The 27,393-nt window shown below is 34.9% G+C and overlaps 3 protein-coding genes across 4 annotated transcripts; 1 reads left to right on the forward strand and 2 right to left on the reverse strand.

Moving 5' to 3' along the window:
• Positions 1-5,597: 5,597 nt before the first annotated feature.
• On the reverse strand, positions 5,598-13,213 carry LOC112509970 (putative hydrolase C777.06c). 2 transcript variants are annotated; one of them, XM_025115207.1, is made up of 12 exons: positions 12,927-13,213; positions 11,241-11,359; positions 10,738-10,850; positions 10,003-10,044; positions 9,584-9,639; positions 8,686-8,762; positions 8,450-8,569; positions 8,093-8,169; positions 7,107-7,170; positions 6,960-7,010; positions 6,840-6,888; positions 5,598-5,954 (listed from the first exon to the last, which is right to left on the reverse strand). In XM_025115207.1, the coding sequence occupies exons 1-12, from the start codon at positions 13,114-13,116 to the stop codon at positions 5,836-5,838; spliced, it is 1,077 nt and encodes a 358-aa protein (XP_024970975.1). In that variant the 5' UTR covers positions 13,117-13,213; the 3' UTR covers positions 5,598-5,835. The 2 variants fall into 2 exon arrangements, with proteins under 2 accessions (XP_024970975.1, XP_024970974.1); XM_025115206.1 differs by having other exon boundaries at positions 10,690-10,850.
• Positions 13,214-15,891: 2,678 nt separating this feature from the next.
• LOC112510363 (thioredoxin-like protein YLS8) lies at positions 15,892-18,206 on the reverse strand. The gene is made up of 2 exons (XM_025115761.1): positions 18,086-18,206; positions 15,892-16,375 (listed from the first exon to the last, which is right to left on the reverse strand). The coding sequence occupies exons 1-2, from the start codon at positions 18,203-18,205 to the stop codon at positions 16,067-16,069; spliced, it is 429 nt and encodes a 142-aa protein (XP_024971529.1). The 5' UTR covers position 18,206; the 3' UTR covers positions 15,892-16,066.
• Positions 18,207-20,578: 2,372 nt separating this feature from the next.
• Positions 20,579-27,121, forward strand: LOC112508523 (heterogeneous nuclear ribonucleoprotein 1-like). Its single transcript, XM_025113167.1, has 7 exons — positions 20,579-20,778; positions 20,886-21,120; positions 21,378-21,418; positions 25,118-25,281; positions 25,379-25,484; positions 26,144-26,313; positions 26,407-27,121. Exons 2-7 carry the CDS (start codon positions 20,939-20,941, stop codon positions 26,917-26,919), a joined length of 1,176 nt encoding a protein of 391 aa, XP_024968935.1. The 5' UTR covers positions 20,579-20,778; positions 20,886-20,938; the 3' UTR covers positions 26,920-27,121.
• Positions 27,122-27,393: the final 272 nt, after the last annotated feature.

The following is a 27,393-nucleotide window of genomic DNA, read 5'->3' on the forward strand; positions in this document are numbered from 1 at the left end:
ATATGAAAATATAAATAAAAGTTTTGATCTTGTTATGGATATTTCTTTTAATTAACAGACATGAAAAAGTAACGTACTTTAACTTGATTTCTATTTTAGTTAACGTATTTTTAAAACTTCTATTTTGATACCTAAGATGTAAAGTTTTAAACATTTAAGTATCCAGATAACCGATTAAAATATTAACCGGTTATCATACTGATACAGTATCCAGTTAATGCATCAGTAAATAATTTAAGGATTAGTGGTTAATGCATCCTCCCCCAACTTTCTCTTGCTTCATCTTTAATGTTTGAATGATTAGCAAGTCATTGTCAAAATTAAAATCGCAATTATTAAAGCTATTTTACAATACACTTTTTTATTACATTCTAACCTAACTTTATTTATTTTTTAATCATTTTTGCATGATAAATAGGAAATATTAAATCTTTTTTTATTAACATGGATATCCAACCTGCTATGCGAGTTGATTAATCTCAGTACGACCACCTGCTTCGCGGGTAGCCCGGAGTCACTGCATTTGAATCTCCGTTGCCATAAAGAGATTTTTATTCCTCCTTGGATTTGAATATGAGACCTCTAGACACTTTTGATCTTTGGAGTCCAAGCTCAAACTAATTAGATATCACTCTTGTGGTTTACTTTGGAGGATTTGTTTGAGATGCTCTTAACATAACAAATATATTATCACCGGCCACACTTTGGGAATGAATTTCCATTCCTCCCGGTTTAACTTGGAATGAAAATTTGGGTTTATGTTGGAATGAACCCATTATATGATATAAAAAAACAAACAGTTTCTTTTATTTTCATTCTCATTGATTACTGTTTAATATCTCTAATCAAACACCCTATAAGATCTTAACATGATTCTAATTTGATTGGTTTGAGTTTGAGCTCCAAATGTCAAAAGTGTCTGGAGGTCCCACGGTCAAATCCAAGAAGGAATAAAATTTTTATTATAGCCACGAAGGTTCAAATGCAGTGACTCCAATGATACATAGCAGTTTAGATATCCAGGTTAACTAAATAAAAAGAAAACATGATTCTAATTTGTATATTCCATGTTTTATTTATGAATGATTTTTGGATTTTTTAATTAAATAAAATATAATACATGTTTTGTCACTATATATATATATATATATATATATATAACTTTATATTCTCCAATTATTTAATTAGAAAAATGTGATATTGCTCAACCCAAAAAGCTATCAACATGCTCCCAATCCAACCCTTTTCTTTAAAATGTTTATACTATTTTTTTCTTATATTTAAATATATTTTTAATATTTAAAAATCATTTCAATATTTAAATCCAAATTGTTTTAATTATTTTTTGAACAATTTTAAATAAATTTAGTAAATTTAAATATAATATGTCATGACACCTAAACATTTTAATAAAACTTCTATAAAAAAAATTGATATAAAATTATGTAATTTAACTTCTTTTTTATTTTATTTATTAGAACAAAGTTAGGGACCGTTTACTAAACGCTTATCTGATTAAACGTTTATCAAGCCACGTTACCATATCGGATAAATATGGTAAGGATCAACAATCTTACCCAGTAAGAAACTAAGAACGAAACAAGTACCAAGTCTTACCCGATAAGTGAAGGCGACAACTTTTACCATGGTAAGCGTTTATTGGGTAAATTGTTTCATACGATGTTGTTTTGTTGGACTAAAAATCTTACCCTGTAAGTAAGCGATAGCGTTGAATTCATATTTTAATACAAGGATGATTTATGAACTTTTCATTAAATCAAAAATTAAACTGCATAAAAAAGTAACGTACTTTAACCTAATTCATATTTTGTGTATAGTAGTTTCAAAACTTTCATTTCGGTACCTAAAATGTACAGTTTTAAACGTTTAAATACCTGAGTAACCGGTTGAAAACTAATTTTAGATTAAAAAAATCTCTGTCACTAACCACGTCAGCAAATAATACTGAGTTGGATACTACATCAACATGATAACCGGTTAATTATTCAACAGATTAACCAGATACTTAAATGTTTAAATCAAAATTAAAGTTTATTTTATATTTTAGAAAAGGAAAATAATAAGATTACCAAAAAAAAAAGAGATGATGTTGAGTCACATACACCAAAATTGAAAGCAAAATGATATTTGGGCAAAAAAGATCCACCAAATCTTTCCTCCAGAGTTGAAGGTCCACCTACACCTCATTCACAACTTTGACTACAGTTTTAATTCCAGTCAACCCTCCTATCATCCTATTGTTATCATTTATAGGTAGGACTGTAAATGAACCGAACGTTTAGCGAACCGTTTATGAACCGTTTGGCGGGAAGTTCGTTTATGTTCGTTTATTTAATAAATAAACGAACATGAACAATTTTTTGTGTTCGTTTAGTTAAACGAACGAACATGAACAAGAGTCTCGTTCGTTCATTTATGTTCGTGAACGTTCATTCATTTACCGTTCGTTCACGTTCGTTCATTTATCGTTCGTTTACGTTCGTTTATGTTCGTTTATATATTAAATTTAATATACAATCTTTTATTTATTTACTTTGAATTCAAGTAATATTTATTTATGTTCGTTTAGCCCGTTTGTTTATGTTCGTTTAGCCCGTTCGTTTATGTTCGTTCGTTTACGTTCGTTTAGCATGTTAACGAACGAACATAAACGAACACGAACACACCTTATTTCTAAACGAACGAACACGAACACACCTTATTTCTAAACGAACGAACACGAACACAAAGATTTTCGTTCGTTTACCGTTCGTTTGTTCAGTTAAGTTAAACGAACGAACATGAGCAAGCCTCCGTTCGTGTTCGTTCGGTTCGTTTACAGCCCTATTTATAGAGTTGTAAACGATACGAGACAATTTGTGAGCTAATTGAGATTGACTCGGTCAAAGTTCGTTCAACACTCGATTCGAATAGGTTCGGCTCGACATATTAACGAGTCGAGTCAGGCTACCCAATACTCGACTCGAAAACCTCGTGAGTTACTCGATTATTTTATATATAATTATTTTAAAATATAATCAGTTTGTATGATAAAATTTATAAAATATAAATAATAAAAATGTCTTATATTTTTAGATATTTAAACAAAATCATGCATTTTTTAATTATAAAAATTAATCAATTATTCTTTATTAAAATCACAAATAAGAAAAGACAAATAAAAACTATAAAACGGGTTAGTGAAATTGTCGCACATTGGAAAAGAGATGGTAAAGAAAGGGAGAAAAGATGTTATAATAATATAGGGAGATAAATGGAATTTATAACTTTGTCTTTTTTATGATGAAGTTTGAAGTTGATCCCTTTAGTTTTATAAAAACTAAGAAAACACCTTTAACTTTTAAAATTTATATAAGAAAAAGACCATAAAATTTCATAAATTTTAATGGGTGAGTTTGGTTCAAACTTGATTTGAGTTCGAGTTCAAGCTTGATTCGAGTTACAGTTCGAGCTCGAGTTTGAGCCTGATTCGAGCTCGAGTTCGAGTTTGAGAAATAGTTATCGAGTTCGATCCCACGAGGATGAGCTAACTTCAAAAACCTGTTCTCGGTCTGGATTGCAGATTTATTCATTCTATCAATAACCGAGTCGGATTGCAAGACCCCAATTCTTGACAATATATTTGCATAAACTATGATTAAAACAAGAATTTATTTCTATAAGGACAAATTGCATGAAAAAATAACATACTACTTTAACTTGATTCCTATTTTGGGCAACTTACTTTCAAAACTTTCATTTTTGTACCTAAGATGTAAATTTTTAAACATTTAAGTATCGGGTAACGGGTTGAAGCATTAACCGGTTACCATGCTGATGTGACGAGTGATGTGGTACCCAAGTCAATATTATTTGCTTAAATATTAACCGGATACCACATCATCATAGTAACCGGTTAATGCTTTAACAGTTTACTTGGATACTTAAATGTTTAAAACTTTACATCTCAGATACCAAAACAGAAATTTTAAAAATGCGTTATCCAAAATAAGAATCAAGTTAAATTACGTTACTTTTTCAAATAATTTACCATTTCTAGGAATTACTAAAAAAAAGAATTTGATAAAAAAAAAATTATTTTCTTAAATATTTTATATATTTAATTGGATCTAAATATGCGTGCAACATAGAGTTCACGGGTAGGCATATCAAAAGTGGATGGCCCTACCCACGAATGGATCATTACTCTATTTTATATGAGCTGGCTTCATTTTTTTTTTAATATCTATTAATTTTTTTTATTTTTATTTAATAAATCATAAATTTAAATTGATAACCAATAATTCTTTGATAATAAATAGATTTAATAACTGAATCACCTATTTTTGATACGGTAAAAAAATTTATCTGTAAAAATCGGTTGAGCAGATAAACAAGAGCTTACTGGGACCTTCATAGTTCGACCTTGAAAACAAGGGTGGACTCTGTTGTAGTATAATTAATTATAGGGTCGTGAAAGATGTTATTGTATCTGTTTGTTGTGTGAAACTGTATATATTTTGAAACTGTAACAATGACACAAGTTTTATTTGGTATAGTTGGTTTCCATGGTTTTGTCCTGCCAGTTTTTAACTTTTAATTTCAGATTTATTATGCTTCAAAATTTTTTAGCGATGAAAGACTCGAACACTGGACCTCATATACGAAAAGCAACGAATTAACCGACAAACCAATAATGATTTTGTGGAAAATATCCATATTTTTGTTTCTTATAGTAAAAATAGTGTCACCACTTGAAAAAAGTGATTGGTCCGCCTTTGCCTAAAAAGGCGCAAGCTGCCGATCCATTTTCATTTTCAAAACCGACCTAATTTATCTTCAATATATGTTCTTATGTTTTCTCTCATCAACGGGTCTTTTAGATAATAATCTAATGAGGTTCCACTCATTCTAACATGGTATCAGAGCCAATGTTTCAACAGTTTGAGACATTCTGTGCCCGTCTAGCCTCCTCTCCGCACTCTCTGTGCCCATCTAGCATTCCTTAAGAATGTCATGTTGAGTCCCACATCGTCTAGACTTGGATCTGCATACATTTTATCCTCCCAAACTAGGGTGTAAACAACGCTGATTGAGTCAAGTAGTAGGTTAATCGAATTGGGCTTGAAAAATTATTATCAGATCTGAGCTCAATTAACTTTTTCAAAGTAGGCTCAGGCTCGAGCTTGAATATTTTTCGAGTTATTGAGCTCAATTACTTTTTCAAAGTAGGCTCAAGCTCAAGCTCGAGCTCATATATTTTTTGAGTTATCGAGCTCGATGCTCGTTTATGGGTTCGAACTCGCGATCGATTAACTCGTTTTTTGATTTGAGCTAAATAATTTTTATATTTTTTTTGTATGATTAATCAATATATAACAAACTTGGCTCGAAAAAATGAAATGCATGCTCATATGGCTAGACTCGGCTCCACTAAAAAATTTAATCAAGTTTTCAAACGAACCAAGTTGAACATTAGTGTTATAAAGCTCGGCTCGTTAAATTAAACAAGTTCTACTTTGTGTTCGAGATCGACTCGAGCTCGAGAATTATAGCCCGAACTCGAGATTAGCTCGTTAAAAGCTCGAATAGTTTACACCCCCTACCCAATACTTTATTCCATGTAGGATGCTTAAAAATTGACAAAAGAATTATATGACAAAATCCTACCAAATTATGAGGCATCTCCTACATTTAAAGCCAAAAGTTGACAAGTTCCAAAAGAATACAAAACATCAATTTGCATCAAGTTATTGTATAATATGGTGTCTTGACACCGCGGTTTTCCGTTCCGTTTGCGAGAAAAACGTGAGTGCGGTCGGAAAGGTGCAAATGTTATAGATTTATTGGAACACGGAGCCCGTCATAACTGAGTTGTACGTCTAGACCTTCGGTTTCCATCAACTTCAATAGACCTTCATTCTCTTTCTCATGATCCATCAAATGCATCATGCCTTTATCCATCACATAAAACAAGTGATTATTTGATGAAAACGCATGTGAAAACGGTTTTCCGACACTATTCTATCCATTCCAAACTAAGAGGCCGTTTACTAAACATTTACCTTCACTTTACCTTGGCAGATGAATATAGCAAAAACCAATAACCTTACACGGTAAGAGCGATGATAAGGGCCGAGTGTCTTACTGAGTAAGGTAAGTGAAAGTGCTAACTTCTATCAGTAAACGCTTACCAGGTAAAGGTAGTAAAAGTAAGCATCTGGGTAAACGGCCCCTAACTAGTCCTATGCAGGTTACTTTTAAAGGGTTATTCTGGAGAATAACTTTTTGACATTTTTTTAAATGCATGACCTTCTGACAGATTTAAGAACACCTCTGTCTGACACAAGAATGACTCTTCCTAACACAAGAATGCCTCCAAATATTTCTGAAGGTTATTCTCTAAATAACCCTACTTTTCAACTTCATAATTGATGCAAATTCTAATTGGTATGTAAAAAAAGATCGATATATAACCAAAAGATCTTGATTCCTTTCCATAATCGGAGTCTAGTTTTAACTAGAGATACACAAAAAAGCCCAAACCTAAAGCCCAGCCCGAAAAATCCCGGGACTAGTGAGCCACAAGCCCGGTCAAGACCAGGCCTCAAAGCCCGATCAGGCCAAAATTTTGAGGTCAGGCTAGGCTCGAAAAATTCTGTCCCGAAGAAGCCCGATCGGGCCCATTTCAACCCCAAAGCCTGGGCCTTTTTTTGCTCACCGAAACGGGTTTGGAAGGCCAGGGCTTTGTGCATCTCTACTTTCATGCATTTGGGTAAAAGATGCAACCTATAGACCGGTTGAAAAGCCAAACAAAAGTACAAAAAGAGAGCGCATACCTGTAAAAAGGGTTCTTTTTGGTCGGATTTTTCGGACTTCTTCCAAAGCCTAGGGTTAAAAAACGACATGAGCATAAACACGATAACAAATTATTAGTAGAAAAATTCTAGAAATTCAACCTTTGGAAGTCCAAAATGCGTTGAAGATGACCGATCTGGCCTCAGCGCATCCTGAAAAAAAATAAATATAAAAAATACACGATTATAAGTGGAAATTTCGAACATGAGCATGGAGGTTGTATGGGGGAGGATGGAGGATATGATTACCATTACAAGGACTTCACAATCTCTTAAAAGGGGATAAGTTTCATCAGGTATTTCGCTAACATCACTGCAACAATTGAAGGATTAGTGTCGAAGATGTTTGTTATACACTTGTGTATCTTGAGCCACGACAAGGCCACGACGTTTTTCAAGGCGTGACTTATAACAGAATATCTTTATCCCATATATATATATATATATATGTGTGTGTGTATAATATATATGGGATATTTAGGTATATGACGAAGGATCGTGCGATAATAGAAGTTAAGATGAGAAGCTTAAGGGATACGGACCCTTGATCACTTTAAATCTCACCCCCACCACATGAATTGTGCTTCTCACGGGAATTGATCCGGTGCATCTCGGTTGACCACATTAGTGTATTGAACCAAGGGTGGAGATCCTTCTTCCCCTTCTCACCGTAACTTCCATTCTCATCGAAACCCAAACCGGTCATGGCGAAGGATCGTGTGAGAAAGAAAGTTATTGTGAGAAGCGTAAGAAGAGATTTGAACCCTTGATCACTTTTAATCTCATGTCCACCCATGAATTGTGCTTTAGAAGAGAATTGATCTGGTGCATCTCGGTGCACCTCATTAGTGTTGACATTCAATTAGAATTGATCCGCGGATGGAGATCTCTTCTTACGCTTCTCACCGGAACCCCCTAAAGGTCATATCCCACAATGACCCATATATATAGGGCCCGTTTCACTTACAAACTATACAAACCACTATATTAGGAAACAACAGAGATATTTATGGACAATTATCATGATTCATTAATTATGATCGAGATATATATGGAAGATGATAATGTTCATTCATTATGATCATGAATTTAAAATTAGACTAGATGGACGGCTAAAATTAGTTTGTATAGTTTGTTAGAGTTGGATGGTTTGTAATTGAAACGTCTCCTATATATGTATTACATATGCATGTGTATGTAGAGCATGTTACAGAGTACAGATTCGGCATTATTACCTGATGTAACAAACGCTGCCAAAGCGGAAACCCAAGGAACGGTAATTACGACCATGCCACACCGGTAGCGGGGTAAACTAAAAGCACAACACATGTCACAACATCATAACAAGGTACCATAAAACAAATATATCTACCAACTAATTTCAACAAAATTAAAACTAAACCAAATGAACCCAATAAATCCCACTCTAAAGTAGGATCCGAGTTAGAGAGGTGAGGTTTACGCAGACCTGACCTCTATCCCAAATAGCAGAGCGGCTTACTCCGTGTTGTCATATACAACGGAAGAAATAAATAATCAATTTCATCAATATTATTAATTCATGGAAATATCAAGAAAGCAAAAATTCTAACCTTAAGATCATGTACAATGAATGGCTTTTCTTGTATGATATCGAATTGCAGCTCCGAGACCGCAGCTCCGGGTGTGACCACGCTTGTGTCCACTAGATAATAATGGGTTTTTTTCATCACCTACAATCGATTTGTAAAACATCGGCTTTATCGTCATTATTTCTATAATTCGGAAAATATACCTATTTTAGTTAACGATATGACAATGAATGGTTCACCGAGAGTTAGCTTTCGACCTCAAAATCGCGCTCGGCTACGTAAATTGGAATATACGGCTGAACGTTGTTTGTCCAGTCACGAAGGTCGTCCAAACCTAAAAAAAATACACCAAACCAACTTAACGGAGATGTTTGTGCATAATTACGCTTGTTACCTCCGTGCCAAAATAAATTTTTACAATGAAGAAGGCGCACAGTTTTAGAAATGTGTAATTAATACACTTTTTAATCAATTAAAATGTCAATTTTACCCTTAATGATAGACGAAGTAATAAATTTCTCTATCTAACAAGGGTAGAATTGGAAGCAAGAGGCTGTTCGGTTGGTTTTCTATCAGGTCCTGTATAGATAAAGTTGTCTTTGTGGATTAATCTGTCTGTATAAATTGGGAAGATTTTTGTTTGGAAGGGTTTTTTCATGGATGAAAGGAGCTTGTTTTTTAATTGGAAGAGGCGGGTTTGAAAAAACTTGGCTTTCTACATAAAGCTCCCCCCTAGAAACTTACTCAATAAGTCACTTTCTATATCATTAAGCCACTGCCAAAGAGTGATGTATAGCTGACCGAATAAGTTGTGAGTCTCATTAAGCTCGTTAAGTTGTTAATAAACAGACCCTATAATTACTTTTAAAAGTGGACACTTAATTTGGGACAAAGTAAAATAAAAACGTGGGTAGATTGTTTTAGAAATATGTAATTATTACAATTTTTAATTAATTAAATGACAATTTTACCCTTAATGATAGAGGAAGTGATGAATTTCTCCGTCTCATAATTAAGGTAGAATTGGAAAGTAGGCACTTACTTTTGAAAGTGGGCCTTTATTTTGGGGCAAACTAAAGTAGAAATGTGGACAATTATTTTGGGACAGAGGAATACGATAATGTAAAACTAAACAAGAAAGTTAACATCGAAGACCTCCAATTGCATCAGCATGAGAATGAGTAATCACAACCGCATCTAGTGTTCGTATCCTGACAAAATAAACATACAAGAAGTCGAAAAGTATTCAGTATTTTTGCGGCAAAATATATGTGTAGGGTTAGGTTCAAGGGGAAACCACAAAAAATGAAAAACTGAGGAACATTTTGATAACCATTCATCTAGACGGTGTGCACATGTGCATACAAGTAATTTATAAACAACATGTGCATAACATGCACACATGCATGGAAACCAAGAAACAACTTCAATTACATGTATCCACATGTGCATACCGTCCAAATAATAGTTATCAGAGTATTCCTCAGTTCTCTATTTTTTGGGGGTTTTCCCCTGAACCTCCCTCTCTCTCTCTCTATATATATATATATGTAAGAGAAAATGAGCCATCTTACCCATAAGTAGGGAACCAACGAAGAGCACTTTGGTAGAAGAACCTGTAAGACGAGCAACAAGCGTTGATGAATAGTTCATATGATTATGATATTAAGGACAATGCAAGTAGATACATGCTGCTCGTGCTGTAACGTTGAACAGTAAGCAAGAGTACAAGGGCATAATGGTAAAATCACTTGCTGTAACTATTTCCCAAATTAGTTAGTTAGTTGGTTTGGGACCGGTAATTAGACTCATAGGTTTGTAAATAAGTAGTCATTGATTAATTTACGTCGGTAATTTTCATTAGGAACCTGAGGAGAGCCCACAACACAAGTGGCACTTATCAAGAATATGAACGTGTTATTCATCATGAATGTATGATTCATGATGAATATTCATCCTGAAGAGGGACACTTGATGCATTGTGGATGGTTCTAGGGTTACTAATCAATTTTGGGTTCCTAATGAAACTTCCTTCGTACAATGACTATTTATATACAAACCATAAAGTCTAACTATTGGTCACTAACAAACTGACTAACTAATTTTGGAAATAGTTACAACAAGTGATTTTATCATTCTACCCTAGTATGCCTCTCATACAACTATTACTGTTCAACATTACAGAACCTACACATCTCAAACAATAATACGCAAATGCAAAAAGCTTCATCGAGAATCAAACAAAAAAGGCAAAAACCCACGATCGTAGACGTATAGACAAAACCATTGACGAAAGCATTTTTACGTACTTGCCGGCATCTATAAGAATGTTACATATGCCAGAGGGACGAGGATAACGAATAAGGATGCTTGTATTAAGTCTCTTATTCTTATTTCCAGGTTCCACAGCTTTTGAGCAAACCTGAAAAGCCATTGAGATACTCATATTGCTGGAAAGAAAGACTAATGGGCAAGTTTGTTAACAGCTTAATGAACTTAATGGAACTCACACCTTATTCGGTCAGCTATAGATGACTGTTTGGTAGTGGCTTAATGATATAGAAAGTGGTTTATTCAGTAAGCTTCTAGGAGGAGCTCTATGCAGAAAGCCAAGTTTTTTCCAAACCTACCCTTCCCAAATAAAAAAATGCTCATTTCATCTATGAAAAAACCCACTAAAACAAAAACTTTCCCAATCTATAGAGACAGATTAATCCACACAGAACTTCATGGAAAACCAACCAAACAGCCCCAGCAAGATTTAAAAACCCACTTGTTCTTATAAAATGAGTTGACTCAGTTTGATGGTTACCAGGCATTTCTTTAAGGGATCGGTAAGGCAGCTCACTCGTGGAATTCCTTCACTGGTTCCTGTCCCTATAAATATGATTTCTGGTTGCTCGAGAGTTATCTGCTCTCCTTTCTGTACACCTGCAAGATAACGAGTAGTTTCACATTTGTCACGAAGTAAAAGCCAAAATGTTTATGATGAAGATGTTATTAATAAAAACGATTTTTTAACAAAAATGCTGCTGGACTCCTGCATATATACAGGGCAGATCTCAAAGAAATGACAGCTCCCTATTCATTCTGCCTAAACAGTTCATTCCAAGGCTATGGGCATGTTTGTTAGCAGCTTAATGAGCTTAATGGGACGCACAGCTTATTTGTCAGCTATACATGACTGTTTGGTAGTGGTTTAATGATATAGAAAGTGGCTTATTCGGTAAGTTTCTAAGGGGAAGCTTTATGCAGAAAGCCAAGTTTTTCTCCAACCCTGCCCCTCTGAATTAAAAAACACGCTCATTTCATCTATGAAAAAACTCTGCAAAAAAAAAGCTAATCTATACAGATAGATTAATCCATACAGATAGCTTTATCCATACAAGACTTAATAGAAAATCAAGCAAACATGTTTGACATGGCTGATAAGCTAGCAATGTAAAATGACCTAAAAAACATGTTAAAAATTAATTGTAAATATACAAATGGCATAATTAGAACAAAGTAGACAAAAGACAAGGAGCTTTTTGAAAGACATAGGAGCATCTCCAACACGTATGCTATATTCTCTCTTCTTCCAAATTTGGAGATTTCTCCGTTTTCTCTCCTATTTTTTCCTCTATTTTAGAGGAGAGTTTTAGCATAACTGTTGGAACAAACTTTTCCCGGATCTCCAAAATTTCTAAAATAGAATGGCTGTTGGAGATTAGCAGCTTAATGTGCTTAATGGACTCACAGCTAGGTCTTGAAAAAACTGCATCTTTACAAAATTCATACCAAGCCATTGAATTGTTTGAATTTTTAATTGTTAGCAGCTTAATGAGCTTAACAGGAATCACAGCTTATTCAGTCAGCTATACATGACTGTTTGGTAGTGGCTTAATGATATCGAAAATGACTTATTCAATAAGTTTCTAATGGGAACTTTATGTAGAAAGCAAGGTTTTTCCAAACCTGTCTCTCCGAATTAAAGAAACTGGCTCCCTCCATCTATGAAAAACTCTCCCAAACAAAAACTTGCTGATCTGTACAGGCAGATTAATCAATACAGCTTTATCGAGGACTTAATGGAAAACTAACCAAACATGTAGCACTTCAAAAGGCCAGAGCTGACCAAAGTACCATTGAATAAAATCTTAGGGTAAGATTAGAGATACGGAATTACAGACTAAAATTGGAAAACAGGTTCAAGTAGCTCAACCATTAGTCTTTCTTTAATGCTGATTCCATGATATCGAATTGAAATCTCAAACATACAATCCACGATACTTTTGCAACTTATAACACTCTAATTCCATCATCGCCCTCTATTCTCTATACATATAGACATATACATGTACATATAATATATATATATATATATATATATATATTAATCGTTTTCAAGTTTGCAATCACACACATAAACCATCAATTTCAGAAACCCCAGTTTCAGGGATAACTTCCAAACACATGAAATCAAAGAAAAACAACAGCAATTCATAGAGAAACTCACTCGAATTCGTATGTACGGGAGCAGCTGAAAGAATGCGGTTGAAATAAGGAAGACGTCCACGAGAGTTCTCATATCTAGAACCTGAAGTTGATGAAGGATTAGCTTTCGAAAACGATAAATGGGTGGTCAGACGAGCGAAACGGGTGAAGCAAGTAGGAGAAGGACGAACTGCTCCTTGTGTTAAGATCATCTGGGACCCTAACACTCGCAGTGAAAGACGACGACGACTCCCACTGGTTCTATGGATCACAGAACCCTTGTTCAACAAACACTTTTTGGTCACATATTCTGTGAAAAGGGTTTAAACCAGAAGATGAAGATCTTTTCGTTGATTATGAAAATTTTTCATTTTCACCCTTCAACTTACGTGAGAGTTCAAAATCTACCTTTTATTATTAGATATTGTCGTTTTGATTTCGGAAAGGACTTTTAGATTTTCAATTATTGTTTGCCTCTTAATAGTTCCATTAAGAGGTAGTCTCTGAATTATTAAGAGATAAATTTTGTTTGGCAAAAAAAATATATTTCTTAATGGTTCTAAAACTCTCTGAATGATTTTGTATCTTAAGTCTCCATTAACCATTCAGCGTTCTAATTTCGTTGTAAACAATTATATTCCATTTTGCACTATATCCAATAAGGAGCGCGTTAGCTAGGTCGTTTTCCTACAAGAGTGCTAGCGCACGCCCTTATGTTTTCCTGGTACCTTCTTGAGTTAGCGTAAGCGGCTCGTAAGACCAAGGAATTAGCCACCTTCCGGTTGAGAAGAAAACTAGACTATGCTAAACGGCGTGAGAACCTCTTAATCATTCTGATCACTTAATCATTCTGCACCAAACCATTCAGCAACTATCAAATAGCCCATAAATTACGTTTTTCGTTCTTGTGGTTTGTTGAAAATTTCTACTTTCGTCTTCATAGTTTTGAAATTATAATTTTTGTTTCTATGGTTTGTAATTCATTATCTTTTTCATCGTCATTATTTACAATTCATTTATATTTTAGTTCTTTAATACTTAAAAGTCATGTTTTGGACTCATGGATGAAAATATAAATGAATTGCAAACCATAGAAATGAAAACCCAAATTTTGAAATCACAATGACGAAATCCGTAATTTTTAACAAACCACGTAGACGAAAAAAAGGTAATTTTAATTAATTAATTTCGGGAGGCAATTTTTAATTAATTTAAGAGCAAACTACAATATTGGTCCCTGCGGTTTGTTAGAAAACAACACTTTTTGGTCCTTTCAGTTTTTAAATTACAATATGATCATCTTGATTTGTAAAGAAAGTTTGTATACGGTCCCTCCCTCTAACTGGCGTTAAAAATTCCGTTAAATGAGGGGCAATTTCGTCCTTTTATCAATTTTCTTTCTCTAACCTAGTAAAATTAGTTTGATGATTTTGGCTCTTGTGGTTTTTAATTGGGTAAGAGATAAAAAATCAATAAAAGCACAAAAATGACTCGTTTAACGGATTTTTTTAACAATCGTTAATGAGAGGGACAAAATCCAAACGTTTTTACAAACCACGATAACAATCTTGTAATTTTGAAACGACAACCACAAAAGGTATTGTTTTTGACAAACCACATGAACCAACCAAATTTATAGCTTACTCTTAAATTAATTTGTGTTACGCATTAATTAGGCTTGAAATTGGCTCGGGGTCTTAGATTGAATTATTCGGTCTATTTTTCAAGTTAGGTCAAGTTATAAGCTTATTAAGAGATGGTCGAAGTCAGTTATTAACCAGTTGTCATCCCAGTTTTAGGGGTTGTTTACCAAACGCTTATCGGGTAAGCTCTTACCAAATCACGTTAGCTTATTGAATGAATATAAGAATGATCAATAATCTTACCTAGTAAGAGCTAAAGCAAAAACCAAGAGTCTTACCCGGTAAGTAAATGCGATGACTCTTACCATGGTTAGCGCTCATCGTGTAAGTTATTTCATATTATACCATTTTGATGGATTAAAAACTTACCAAATAAATAAGTTGAATTTTACCGGTAAGTATCTACTCCGGTAAGCGTTTTGTAAACGGACCCTTAGTCCTCACTTCACATTCATTCAATGGATGCCTCATAACCGACATTAGTTAAGGGATAAAAATGTAATTGACAAAAACTATTCCTTGAAAAAGTGGTTCCCATCCAATGTTTTTCATACCTGTGGTTTGTCGTAGAGATATCTAAAAAACCGTCAGATCTGGAAACCGATTGAACCAAGTCAAATTGAACCTTTTTTGGCAGTTTGAGCAATTTGATAGTACGGTCCGATTTGAATAATAGTCACTTCAATCAGTTCAGTCCAGCCTGAGAAAACCTAGTTTACACTGTTTATTATTATTGAATATCAACTATTTGTATGATAAAATTTGTGTTAAAATTACATGAAAAAATAACGTACTTTAACTTGATTTATATTTTGAGTAACATCTTTGAAAACTTCTATTTTGGTACATAAGATGTAAAGTTTTAAACATTTAAGTATTCGGGTAACCGATTAAAAACTAATTTTAGATTTAAAAAATTTCATGACACTAATCACGTCAGCAAATAATACTGAGTTAGATATCACATCAGCATTATAACCGGTTAATGCTTCGACCAGTTATCCGAGTACTTAAATGTTTAAAACTTTACATCTTAGATACCAAAATGGAAGTTTTAAAAGTATGTTACCTAAAATAAGAATCAAGTTAAAGTACGTTACATTTTTATATAATTTGTTCTAAAATTTTAAATAAGATGATAAATAGCTTTAATGGCAAAACTGTAAATAAGTACTCAGAAAAACCGGAAAAAAGAAAGGAAGAAAATAACTCCATTGACCTAACATATGTCAAAAAAAGAATAAAAAAATACTGATATTGAATCGGACCCTTAACCAGTCCGGTTCAATACGAAAATAACAAATCCCATCGGGACTGGTAAGTCCCAACGATCCCTAAACGGCTAACATGCCATGTTTTAACCGGTTCGGGATTCAAGGTCTTGGTTAAAAGGCCTTCTTGATCACCTCTAGGTTTATTACTTCGATGTTAATTCAACAAATAAATCGCAACCTTTTTTGTCTCTTTAAAGACATGGTTCGAGTCCACAAAACCATACACCGTTGACCGGTGAATCTCGTTAGTAACGGTATTTGGTCGAGTAATCCTTGGGTGCAATGACCAAACCACGGCCCTTGCGGGCCCCACGGTAAACCGTTTCAACTATGTCTATAAACTCCTGCTTGTCCTTCATTGCCCAGTTAATCTTATTGTTGTTACCCGTACCAAGATCGATCATGATGTGCTTGTTCCTAAAAAAGAACATTACCGTAGACGGATCGTAAAGCTCGTACATTGTATTGAAGTCGGGTACCTCCGTGATGTCCACCAAATATATTACGGCAAAGTTCTTTATTGTTTCGGCAACTGAAGCAAGCACTTCGTCCATCTACAGATGCCAAAACAGAGTGACCAAGTTAAAATTTTAAAAAACCAATATCAATACAAAGGACGCGTTTGGTATGCAGACAGGACTGGACCAGGAGAGATAGGATTGGACCGGGAGGGACATGAGTGAGGTAGGTGGATGAAAGAATGGGGGAAGGTTTCAGGGTCTTAATTTGGCAGGGGTACTTTAGCAATTTAACAACATCTCCGACAGATTCTCCAAAACGGAGAATCAAAAGTCGAAATCTCCAAGGAAAATTTATGTTCCTCTCCAACAGTTTATTCGTTTTGAAGATTACAATATGAATTATATTATTAAAATAATCAATATATTTTATAAAATTTTATTTCTTTCTCTTATACATTTAATTTCAAGGATTCTTAGCGGTGAGAAGAATAAAAAATAATTTCTCTTTCATAAGTAATCATATTTGGAGAGTTCTCTTAATTTGGAGAATTTCTTGGAGATGTTCTAACAATCTTGTTCCATCTCAAAGATTTTTGTTCCATCTATTTTGGCGTGATAACAAAACTGCATTTTTGTCCCACTCAGTCCCATCATGTCTCCGTCTAATGTCGCGCCAAACGTGGGACAAGTGTCCAGTCCTATCTCATGTACTGAAGGCATCCAGAGGGTCATCTATCACAAGTTGATGCGAATGAAACCAAACAAACTCAATAAATCAAACACAGTACATGTTCATGCAAATTCATGTGGTATATCACCATCGGGGTTCTGAAGATTTTAGTTAAGAAGAGCTAAATCCTTTATGACTTCAATCGCAAGATGATGATCACTAAATTGGCTGATACAGTGCCGCAAGGTTTAACTGTTCGGTTTTCCAATAAAGCGAAGTCAGATGACCGTCATCATCAAACAATCAATCCCTTCCACCGATCTACATGTTTTATGAACTCCAAAACAAACCCCAATGCCTAGATATATTCACACTTCATAATCCAGGAGTTTTCACAATGTATGACTTTGTGCCTATGTCCAGATTCAATTAACTCATGGAACTCAATTTCAAAAACTTATGAGATTAAGTGGTTGTAGTCCTTCAGAGCATATATAACAAATAAGATAGCAGAGACTTCAAAAACCAGTTTAGATCAACCCAATATGTTATATGCTTATATTAACACATTATATCAATGTAACAGAGTTCCCATTTGCATCTAAAGCAAAACACTGGAGATTTTTGCTAACATACAAGCAACATGAAGTCTCAATCAATCAAAATTTGTCCTTAAACTGACTTCAACATTAGGATATTAAAAAAAACTACGAAAATGAATCCATGTATACACTGGATAACACCCAAACACAATCCCTAAGATACACTATGTCGACCCTGATCCACAATTACAGTCCACTTTGCACAAAAATGTCTCCATTTCCTTTAATATAACGCAGATTTACCAGTGATATTATGATGAATAATTTATCGATGACTCCATGAGACCTTTTTGCAAGTGAACAATGACTGTAGAACCGATAGAGACTAAATCATATACTAAATTGATCTAAGCTACACCAATTGCAAAATTCGGCATCACATGTATGGAATCCAATAACCAGAAAATGTAACAAATAAATTGATGAAATATCATAGACAAGGATTTCGACGGAGGATCGATAAATAACAGACAGACAGACAGCAGAAATTGAAGTGAGAGCATTCCAGATGGATGAAAACTAGGCATTTACCTGCATACAAGTTTCGTCCCAATCATGGCCGAATCGGATGACGACGAGACGTTCCTCCTCGGCGAGGATCGCCTGATCGACGGCCCAACCGGAGTGCAAGTGCGGTAGCAAGTACGACATCTCCGTCGAGAAACGACGGTTCTCCAATGGCGATGGATATCGAGGCTAACAACGGCTTTTATTGTTATTCCATTGAGATCCTTGAAGTATGTTTATATTTACACTTTGCATCCCTAATTATTAAATTTTCGGCTTTGTGGCAGAGGGACGGTCCCATAATTTTTTTTTAAACAGTGACACCATTTAACTATAAGAAACAAATGTAAATGATTTTTTTTCAAACAATGATACCATTTGACTATAAAAAACAAATAGAGGTCAATTTTTTCAAATGATGGAACCATTTGACTATGAAAATGACATTAACATGATTCAAGCTCGAGTCTAGGTGGAAGAAAAGCTTTGCAAACCAACTCTACCGAAGAAAACTTGTTCTCAATGTACCTTCAAAATATATACGGTGACACACAACAAATTGATACAGTGACATTTTTTTTACCTTGTTGTGGTATAAATGAAGGGTTACATTTGTTGGAATCACACGTTGTTAAACCTGTTTGGATATGTGAAACATCGAAAGATTTGTTAGAATATCTACAACAGATTCTTCAAAATGGGGTTTGGGCAATTTTTTTGGTCCAACATGTTCTCTAAAATGAAGAAAGTAAGGGGGTGTTTGGGATTGCTTATTTAAAACAACTTGTGCTTTTTTTGTAAAAGTTCTTATTAACTTATGTGGTATCAAACCGGAGTTAAATAAAACATAGTTAAAATTGTAAAATGGTAATAAGCAGTTTTTCATAAGTCAGGAATGATTAACTTATCAAAAACAGCTTATTACCGGTTTGGCACCGATATAAGCAGTTCTTTTTTTCCTTATCCAAACACCAAAAAACAGTTTATCACCGGTGTCAAACTGAAATAAGTTTAAAAACAGCTTTTATAAGCAATCTCAAACACCTCCTAAGAGAAAAAGTGTAAATTTCTCCAAATTTGAATAAGGGTCTATTTGTTTTTTTCAAAATTACCTCTTAGTACATTTGAAGTCTGATTCATTCAGACGTTTGATTATTAAGAACGTTTGTTTTATTCTAAAATAAAAGCTTAAAAACTCTAAATTTCCTCTAAAATTCAAGCGGTAAAGACACATCTTAATACCTCTTAATCCTAATCCGTCATCTATCGAATGGTTCATATTTCCGGGGCTATAAGAGATTTGTTAGCAAAAACTATTTATCTTTTATACGTTTGTGAAAAACTATTTATTTTTTATATTTTTTTGTAATAGTTTGACCGATTCAGATTTCAGACTTTAGATGTAAAAATAAACAATCTTACTGATCCAGATTTCAGACTTCATGACTACCTCTTATAAATCAGAAGTGAAGTCATACTTCAAACTTCAGCACCTCTTAAAAAACAAACACCATCTAACTCTCAAAAAAGTATTACCACAAGATATAAATGATTATTTAATATACTGCACCAACAAGACATCTCTAAATGAAATGTTTACGAGAGATAACTGATACTTAATTAAATGTATGAAATATTTTAATGATATAATTAATGTTGTAATCTACAAAATGAAAACCTATTGGAGTTGTTTCTATGGACATGCATTTCATAGGAGTCATGCTTTCATGCTGTAACATGTTTCTTGTTTACTTGATTTTACTAAACGTTATGCACTTGATTTTACTCGAATAAGTGAACACCAAGTCACATTACCTTATTGGATGAATATAGTAAGGAGCAAGAATCTTCCCCGGTAAGAGCGAGACAAGAATCAAGAGTCTTACTCGGTAAATGAGGGCAACGACTCTTACCACAGTAAGCGCTTACCAGGTAAGGGAGTGTTTGGGATTGCTTAAAAAAACAACTTATTTACTTATTCTAGTATGATATCGGTAATAAGCATTTTTGAGTGTTTGGATAAACAACTTATACCAATGTCAAACCAGTAATAAGAAGTTTTTGAAGAATTTAAACTCTTATAACTTATAATAAGTTGACAAGGGCTTTTATAGAAAAGTATAAGTTGTTCCAAATAAGCAATCCCAAACAACTCCTAAATTGTTACATACGATACCGTATTGGTGGACTAAAATCTTACGTGATAAGTAAATGATAATGTTAAATTTTACCAGTAATCACTTACCGGGTAAGTGTTTGGTAAACGGCCCCCAAGCCTATTATGAGTTCCATTTGGCTTTTTGGGTTGAAGGAGGTGGAGGAGGAAGAATAAGAATCAATACACATGGACCATTTTTGTAATTTACTACAAAATAAATGGACCATTTTTGTAATTTACTACAAAACAGAAGGACCATTTTTGTAATTTACTCTTTTAAGTGGATACGATGTCGCATTGATAGATATGTGTATATATATATAATATATAAATACATATATATATATTAGACACACCGTATAGAAAGGATTTTGGATTTCAAAGACTTCAGGCAACGCGGCGTCTATCTCCTTCGACCGCAAGGAGCTAGGGTTTTTTTTAACATCCTTCAAATCATCGAACTCAAAACCCAAATTCAAACCGATTCTTCACCCACCAATTTCTTCCATCATCCTTACAGAAAAAACAATTCAAAGAGCTTCATTGTTGTTGCTATCAGGTTCGTTCTTTCTCCTATCCACGGTTTCATTCTATTTATACTTGAATTTACGAACAAAATCTCGAAACCCTGATGAAAAAAAATCAATAATACTCATTCGTTTGCAGGGTTTTTTAATCGGTAGGACATAAATAGAGATATTCAAAAGGGTATAGAATTAATGGATCATCATGGCGATGTTGGAATCCACCCTTACGTTAATGGCGACGATGAGCAACTACGGTTTGATAACGTGAATCAAAATCATGAAAATTATGATGATAATGTAGATGATAGTGGTGGTGGTGGAGGCAATGAGATGAGGCATTCAATCAATGACAGTAGTCGTGAATCTTCAGCAGGGTTAGTTTGTTGTATAGTTTGTATGTTTGGTTTTGTTTTGTTTTAGGTGTTTAGAAATATATTGTTATGTTTAGTATTATAGTTTAGTGTAGATGTTTATCAGAATTTAATGTAATAATGTCTGGTTTCAATGGTGGGAGAGCTGGTAGTATCTTATATTTACACTATATCCCTCCAGTGTTCGCCAAGGATAAGAAAAAAGATGACAATTGTGTTATGAGATTGAAAGTTAACTTGTAAATTTTCTTGTGTGATAGAAAACTTTTTGTTGGAGGCATTGCTTGGGAGACTTCAGAAGGTATGTTAATGCAGCTTAATTTTTTTTATATGATATACACACACACACATATAGCCCCGCCGGGGGGGGGGGGGTCACGGGAAAATCCCCCAAAAAAATGAAAAACTGAGGATACCTTGGTAACCACTAATCTGTATGGTATACACTTGTGCATACGAGTAATTGAAGTTGTTTCTTGGTTTAACATGCACGGAAAAATTACTTGTATGCACATGTGCATATTGTACAGATGAATGGCTAGCGGATGTTCCTCAGCTTTTCATTTTTTTGCCGTCCAAACATATATATAGGTAGATGGAGGGCTGCTCAGCGGAAAACCCAAAAAAATGAAAAAATGAGGAACACCTTGGTAAGCATTAATCTGGACAGTATGCACATCTGCATACAAGTAATTGAAGATGCTTTTTGGTTTTTATGCACGTGCACATGTGCATACCATCGAGATGAACGGTTACTAGGGTGGTATTAAGTTTTTATTTTTTGCGTTTTCCCTGAACCTGACCCTATATGTGTATATACATATATTTAAATGGAATGTAATGTGACATATACTTTAGGATACATGTGTGAATGATAATTTGCATGTTGGTATGTTACTTATATGTTGGATGAAATCCCCTATAAGTTTACCATATTAATTTTTAGGGACTTTGAAGAACAACATATTAGTGTGGAAAATGTTTGATATCAACACTTGTCTTTTGATGGATTATTGAAAATAATAAGGCATGTATTTGGACATTTCATTTGAAAATGAACTCTGCAATTCTTTCATTTGACATCAATAGTTGAAGGGAAGTTTTTGAAGAGAAAATGGATCATGGAAGTGTGTAGGTTCAGTTTCGGTGGATGGGGGAGAGGGGTTGGAGGGATAGAGGTTAGGGGTGGGGGAGGACCGAAGGGGGATCTTTGCTCGGCACGCAGTGGTGTCCTTGTGCCCTAAGATGGCTAGAGAAAGGGGGGGGGGGGGTTCTTTGACCGGTTGCGAGAATTGTCGTTTTGTGCGTGTCTTTTAATATGTTTTTATGCACTTAATTATCCGTCTTCACTGTCCTGGCCTTTTTACCTTTTACACACTCTTTTCTTACACTTTGCACACTTTGTTATTTCATAAAAAAAAATTTCTATGTCTCGGGCTCCTTACAACCGTTATAATCTTGATCCTTTCTATTCCTTTCAAGATTTACCTTTCTTTTAAAAAAAATGCAAGCCAGGGGATATAGTGGGTTTATTTGGTTTTTAGTTTCTTGTCTATAAGTGCCACCAATGTAAATTTTATAGAGGGCAATAAGTTGGTTTGGTTTCTCGTCTAGAAGTGCCACTTATGTAAATTTATAGCCGGCAAAAAGTGGAGAAACAACAACTAGAAGAAGAGGGTAGGTAGTGGGTCTAACGATATAGCGACTTAAGTAGGGAAACTTATAACGTGCTTAGCAGTATCAAGCAGCGAGATTTGTCTGGCATTGTGATGGATTATCGGGGTATTTTTGGGTAAAGATTATGGGGTTTACACTTTAGCTTTACACTGCAGTCACATATATTTTTGAATAGAAATGAATTTTCTTCTAATATATACTACACATATTCATGTGGATCAAAAGAACTTTGAGACCTTATAGCAGGTTAAATATCCTTAACATGTTTGCAGGGTTTCTTTTACATGCAAACAATACAACTATTACTTGAGGTTTCTCTGTATGTGTGGGGCAGGTTCAAGTGAGAATCGTAATTTTTTGAAAACCTTAGAACTAACTATTTCATGAATTATTCATGATATATAACCCTAAAATGTTCATGAATATTATTCATAATGAATATCATGCATTTTCGTTATTCATGATATTCATCATGAATATCTATCATGAATAGTTGGTGTCTAGGTTCTCAAAATATTTATGGTTCTTATATGAACCTGCTCACTGTCTGTGTAAGCAATGAAGGTAATTATAAATTCCATACTAGTTATGAAGTTAGAAATTCATCGAATTTGAAGGTCTGCAATTTTTTAAAACTATTCACAATTTTTTTTATCATAGTGTAGCACGTGACAATCTATTCACAATAAAACAGACAGATGTGTTATTTCTGTAAAAACTTCATGGACTTCAATGAATCCAATCCAGACTGAAGCATAGCCAGTGATTCTGAATCCCCTACCCACATTGATTTGTGGCAAACTGTGACTCCTTAGCATTTAAATAGTGATACACATTTTGTGGTTGGTATTCTAAATCGTTTTTCGTATGGGTAAGTGGTATATGTTAAGCTACTACAATGCAACACTATAATTCTTTATATGTTTATGAAAATGTTTACACATCTGAATTTCGCATTATATTAAAAGAATGAATAATGTTATGCTTTGAGCATGTTTGATTGACTTGATAAATAGAGTTGCCCATATAGAACACGAAACAAAAATGGAGGATGAACAAAGGACTCTGAACAACGATGGAGGATGAGGTGGCAATCACAACTAGGAGATGAAATTTAGATCATAAAGATAAAATGTTGTATAATTTCATATACTCATTTGTAAAACATATAGACATTTTCGAGAACATGACTTTTGATAGGTGTTCTTGGAGATGTAGGACTAAGGTAGCAGACTAGGTGTAGGAACATGTAGCTAGAGTGGACAGGATGAGGGCGTTGAATAGGTTGAGGGTGGGACGAATTCGATTTTCATTGTATGATATATCTATCTTTTATGACTTCTTACTTCTTTGTTTGTTGCTTACTATATCCTAGTCTTCGGGGTTGTTTGGTTGGTTTTCCATTAAGTTTTATGTGGATAAAGTTGTCTGTGTGGATTAATCTGTCTGTATAGATTGAGAGGGTTTTGTCATAGATGGAAGGAGCATGTTTCTTAACTGGAAAGGGCATGTTTGAGAAAAACTTGGCTTTCTGCATAAAGCTCCCCTCTAGAAGCTTACTTAATAAGATACTTTCTATATCATTAAACCGCTACCAGACATTCATGTCTAGCCGATCGCATAAGTTGTCAGTGTCATTAAACTCATTAAGCTGCTAACAAGCAGGTTCTTCGAGCTTCTTACCTTTTAGCTCGCATTTTTGCACAAGAAGAGGGTCTTCACGGAAATAGTCGCCCTATCCTTTGGGGTGGAGGAGAGGGTTGCATACATCCCACCCCGAAAGCCTACTGTCAAGTGAGACATACTGGGTTTGTTTATCTAGAAAACCTTTATTTTTCCTACAGCCGTTCGAAAATGGTAAAACCCAAAATATTTGTACTTTTTTTCTCTATTGTTCATATCCCTTTAGGTTTGCTCCTGGGAACGGTTCTTGAATAACGCCAAGATTTGGTTGTTTAGATTTCTAACAGCGAGGTAATGAGAGAATTACGTAGGGTCCCTTCAAATTAAGAAATCAAGATTTGCTTTGAATAAATAAAACAAAGAAGTAGTGGTGCCAAATAACGAGAAAAAAGAGTTGGTTCTTCTATCCTGAACATACGATGATTTTCTTGATTTCTTGAGTCAATAATGCGTACAATATGTTCATTCTGGTGGTTTACCGTGTTTATCATTGCATGTTGGTAATTAAATCTTTAGCATGTTCGAATCTTTTTAGTATCGTTGTCATCATATATCATGTTTATATGTCATCATTCTTTCTTTGATAAGGGATGTTTTTTCTTCATAACGATTCAGTCTATGTTCTGTTTCTTGTTTCCAGAATCCTTCAGCAATTACTTCAGCAATTATGGAGAATTGACAGATTCTGTGATAATGATGGATAAAATTTCTGGTCGGCCTCGTGGGTTTGGATTTGTAACATTTGCTAACCCAGCGGATGCTGATAAAGTCTTGGAACAAGATCATGTCATCGATGGCAGACCAGTAAGAGACATGCTTGTGATGTTTATAATATGAAATGGCAGATATTACTTGGTATCTATTTGTACTCATTTTGCTTTTTAATGTATCCTTGAATCAGGTTGAAGTGAAGAGGACCGTTCCGAGAGAAGATATGCAGGTTAATAGAGGGGTATCGAGAACGAAGAAAATCTTTGTTGGTGGGATACCATTGACTTTAACAGAAGGTAATTGACCCTTGGTTGATTGATATTTTAGTCTATGAATGAATCTAATTGTGCTAGTCTTTATCTATTCTAACTGTTTACCCACACTCTTGCACATGCCCCTCCCGGCGCATGTGCGGGGGCTTCATGGATACAGCCACTTATATCTTTGTGGTAGAGGGCAGGTCTGCATACATCTCACTCTGACCCACTTTCGAATGGGGTTTAGTGGGTTAGTTTGGTTTGGTTTTGGATGAATCAAATTGTGCTAAGCCAGGGTCTTCACGGAAAACAACCACTCTCCTCTTTAAGGGTAAAGGTCAAGTCTGCTTAAATTTCACCCTAGACACTACTTTCGAGCGAGCTTTACTGGGTTTGTTTGGTTTTCTGTAAGTATTGTATGGATAAAGCTGTCTGTGTGGATTAATTTGTCTGTATAAATTGGGAAGGTTTTTCGGTTTATCATAGATGTAAGGAGCTTGTCATTATTAATCTGGAGGGACAGGCTTGGAAAAACTTGGCTTTCTGCATAAAGCCCCCTCTTAGAAGCTTACTGAATAAGCCACTTTCTATATCATTAAGTCACTACCAAATAGTTATCTATAGCTGAATGAGTAAGCTGTGAGTCCCATTAAGCTCATTAAGCTGCTAACAAACATGCTCTTAACTTTGATGTGCAGATGAGTTAAGGGAGTATTTCTCTTCGTATGGTGGTATAATTGAGCATCAGATTATGCTAGATCATGTCACAGGACGATCAAGAGGCTTCGGTTTTGTTACATTTGATAGTGAAGAAGCCGTGGAAAAGATATTTGCCGATGGTCAACTCCATGAACTTGGAGGCAAACGAGTAAGTTAATGTAGAGTTATATACAAGACTGATTGAAGTTAATTATGTATTTTTGAGAAACAGAAGAGCTGATAAGATGTCGGTTTATGTTAGGTGGAGATAAAGAGGGCGGAGCCAAAAAGAGCTGGCGGTGATTTCCCATTTGACAACCAGGGGCGGCGTGGTGGTGGTTCCAAGTCGTATGGCGGTTTTGGTAGGGGTTCAGGTGGATATGGTGGAAAAGCGGATAGAGGGTATGATGATTATGGGGGTGGATATGCTGGTTATGACAGTTATGGGGCCGGCTATGGAGGTGGCTCTGCGGGTTTCTACGGTGGTTATGGTGGATATGGGTATGGGTTTGGGTTTGGTGGGCCTATGTACGGTGGTGCTGGATTTGCAGGTGCTGGTTATGGTGGTTATGGTGGGCCTGCTGGCTATGGGGGCGGTAGGGCTTATGGAAGCGGTAGTGGTTATGGTGGTAAAGGATTTAGTAGGGGTGGTGGTTCTGGTGGATATGGATATGGGTATGGGTATGATGGTAGTAAAGGGTATGATAACAGTGGTGGTGGCGGCAGCAGTGGCGGCGGCAGTGGTGGTGCTAGGTTTCATCCGTACAGGAAGTAAGACTATATTATATATAGCTAGATGACATGAAAGTTGGAGCTTTTGGGTTTCTGTTATGCTTTTCGTGTTATGTGAATTTTCTTGAATTGTATTCTATTAGCAGTAACCGAGAGATTGATTGAAGGAGGTCGAATTGTACCTTACGGAAGTATATTTTCTGACGAGTTCGTGAAACCATGCTCTGGTTTCTATGCCTTCGCCCCTGAACGGTTTATGGGGTTTTCGGTTTCATGATTCAATCTCCTTGAAGAGGCCATTTTTTAGAAGACCATTTTAAATCATTCTTTCCAATTGATGTGATGTTCACATAATCACGTGTGAAGTTGTAAATCTGCATCTTTAAATAGGTAGCTTCACATATGAAGATTAAATGAGAATCCATTAAAACTTGAAATATAGCACATGGTATAATATCTTGGGATCATGTTGGTTGAAGAAGCTTAATGTATATGAAGTTGTATGTAAATGGTTGAA

This window comes from Cynara cardunculus, assembly GCF_001531365.2.
Source record: "Cynara cardunculus var. scolymus isolate 2C chromosome LG 3, CcrdV1, whole genome shotgun sequence".
Classification (NCBI taxonomy): Eukaryota; Viridiplantae; Streptophyta; class Magnoliopsida; order Asterales; family Asteraceae; genus Cynara; species Cynara cardunculus.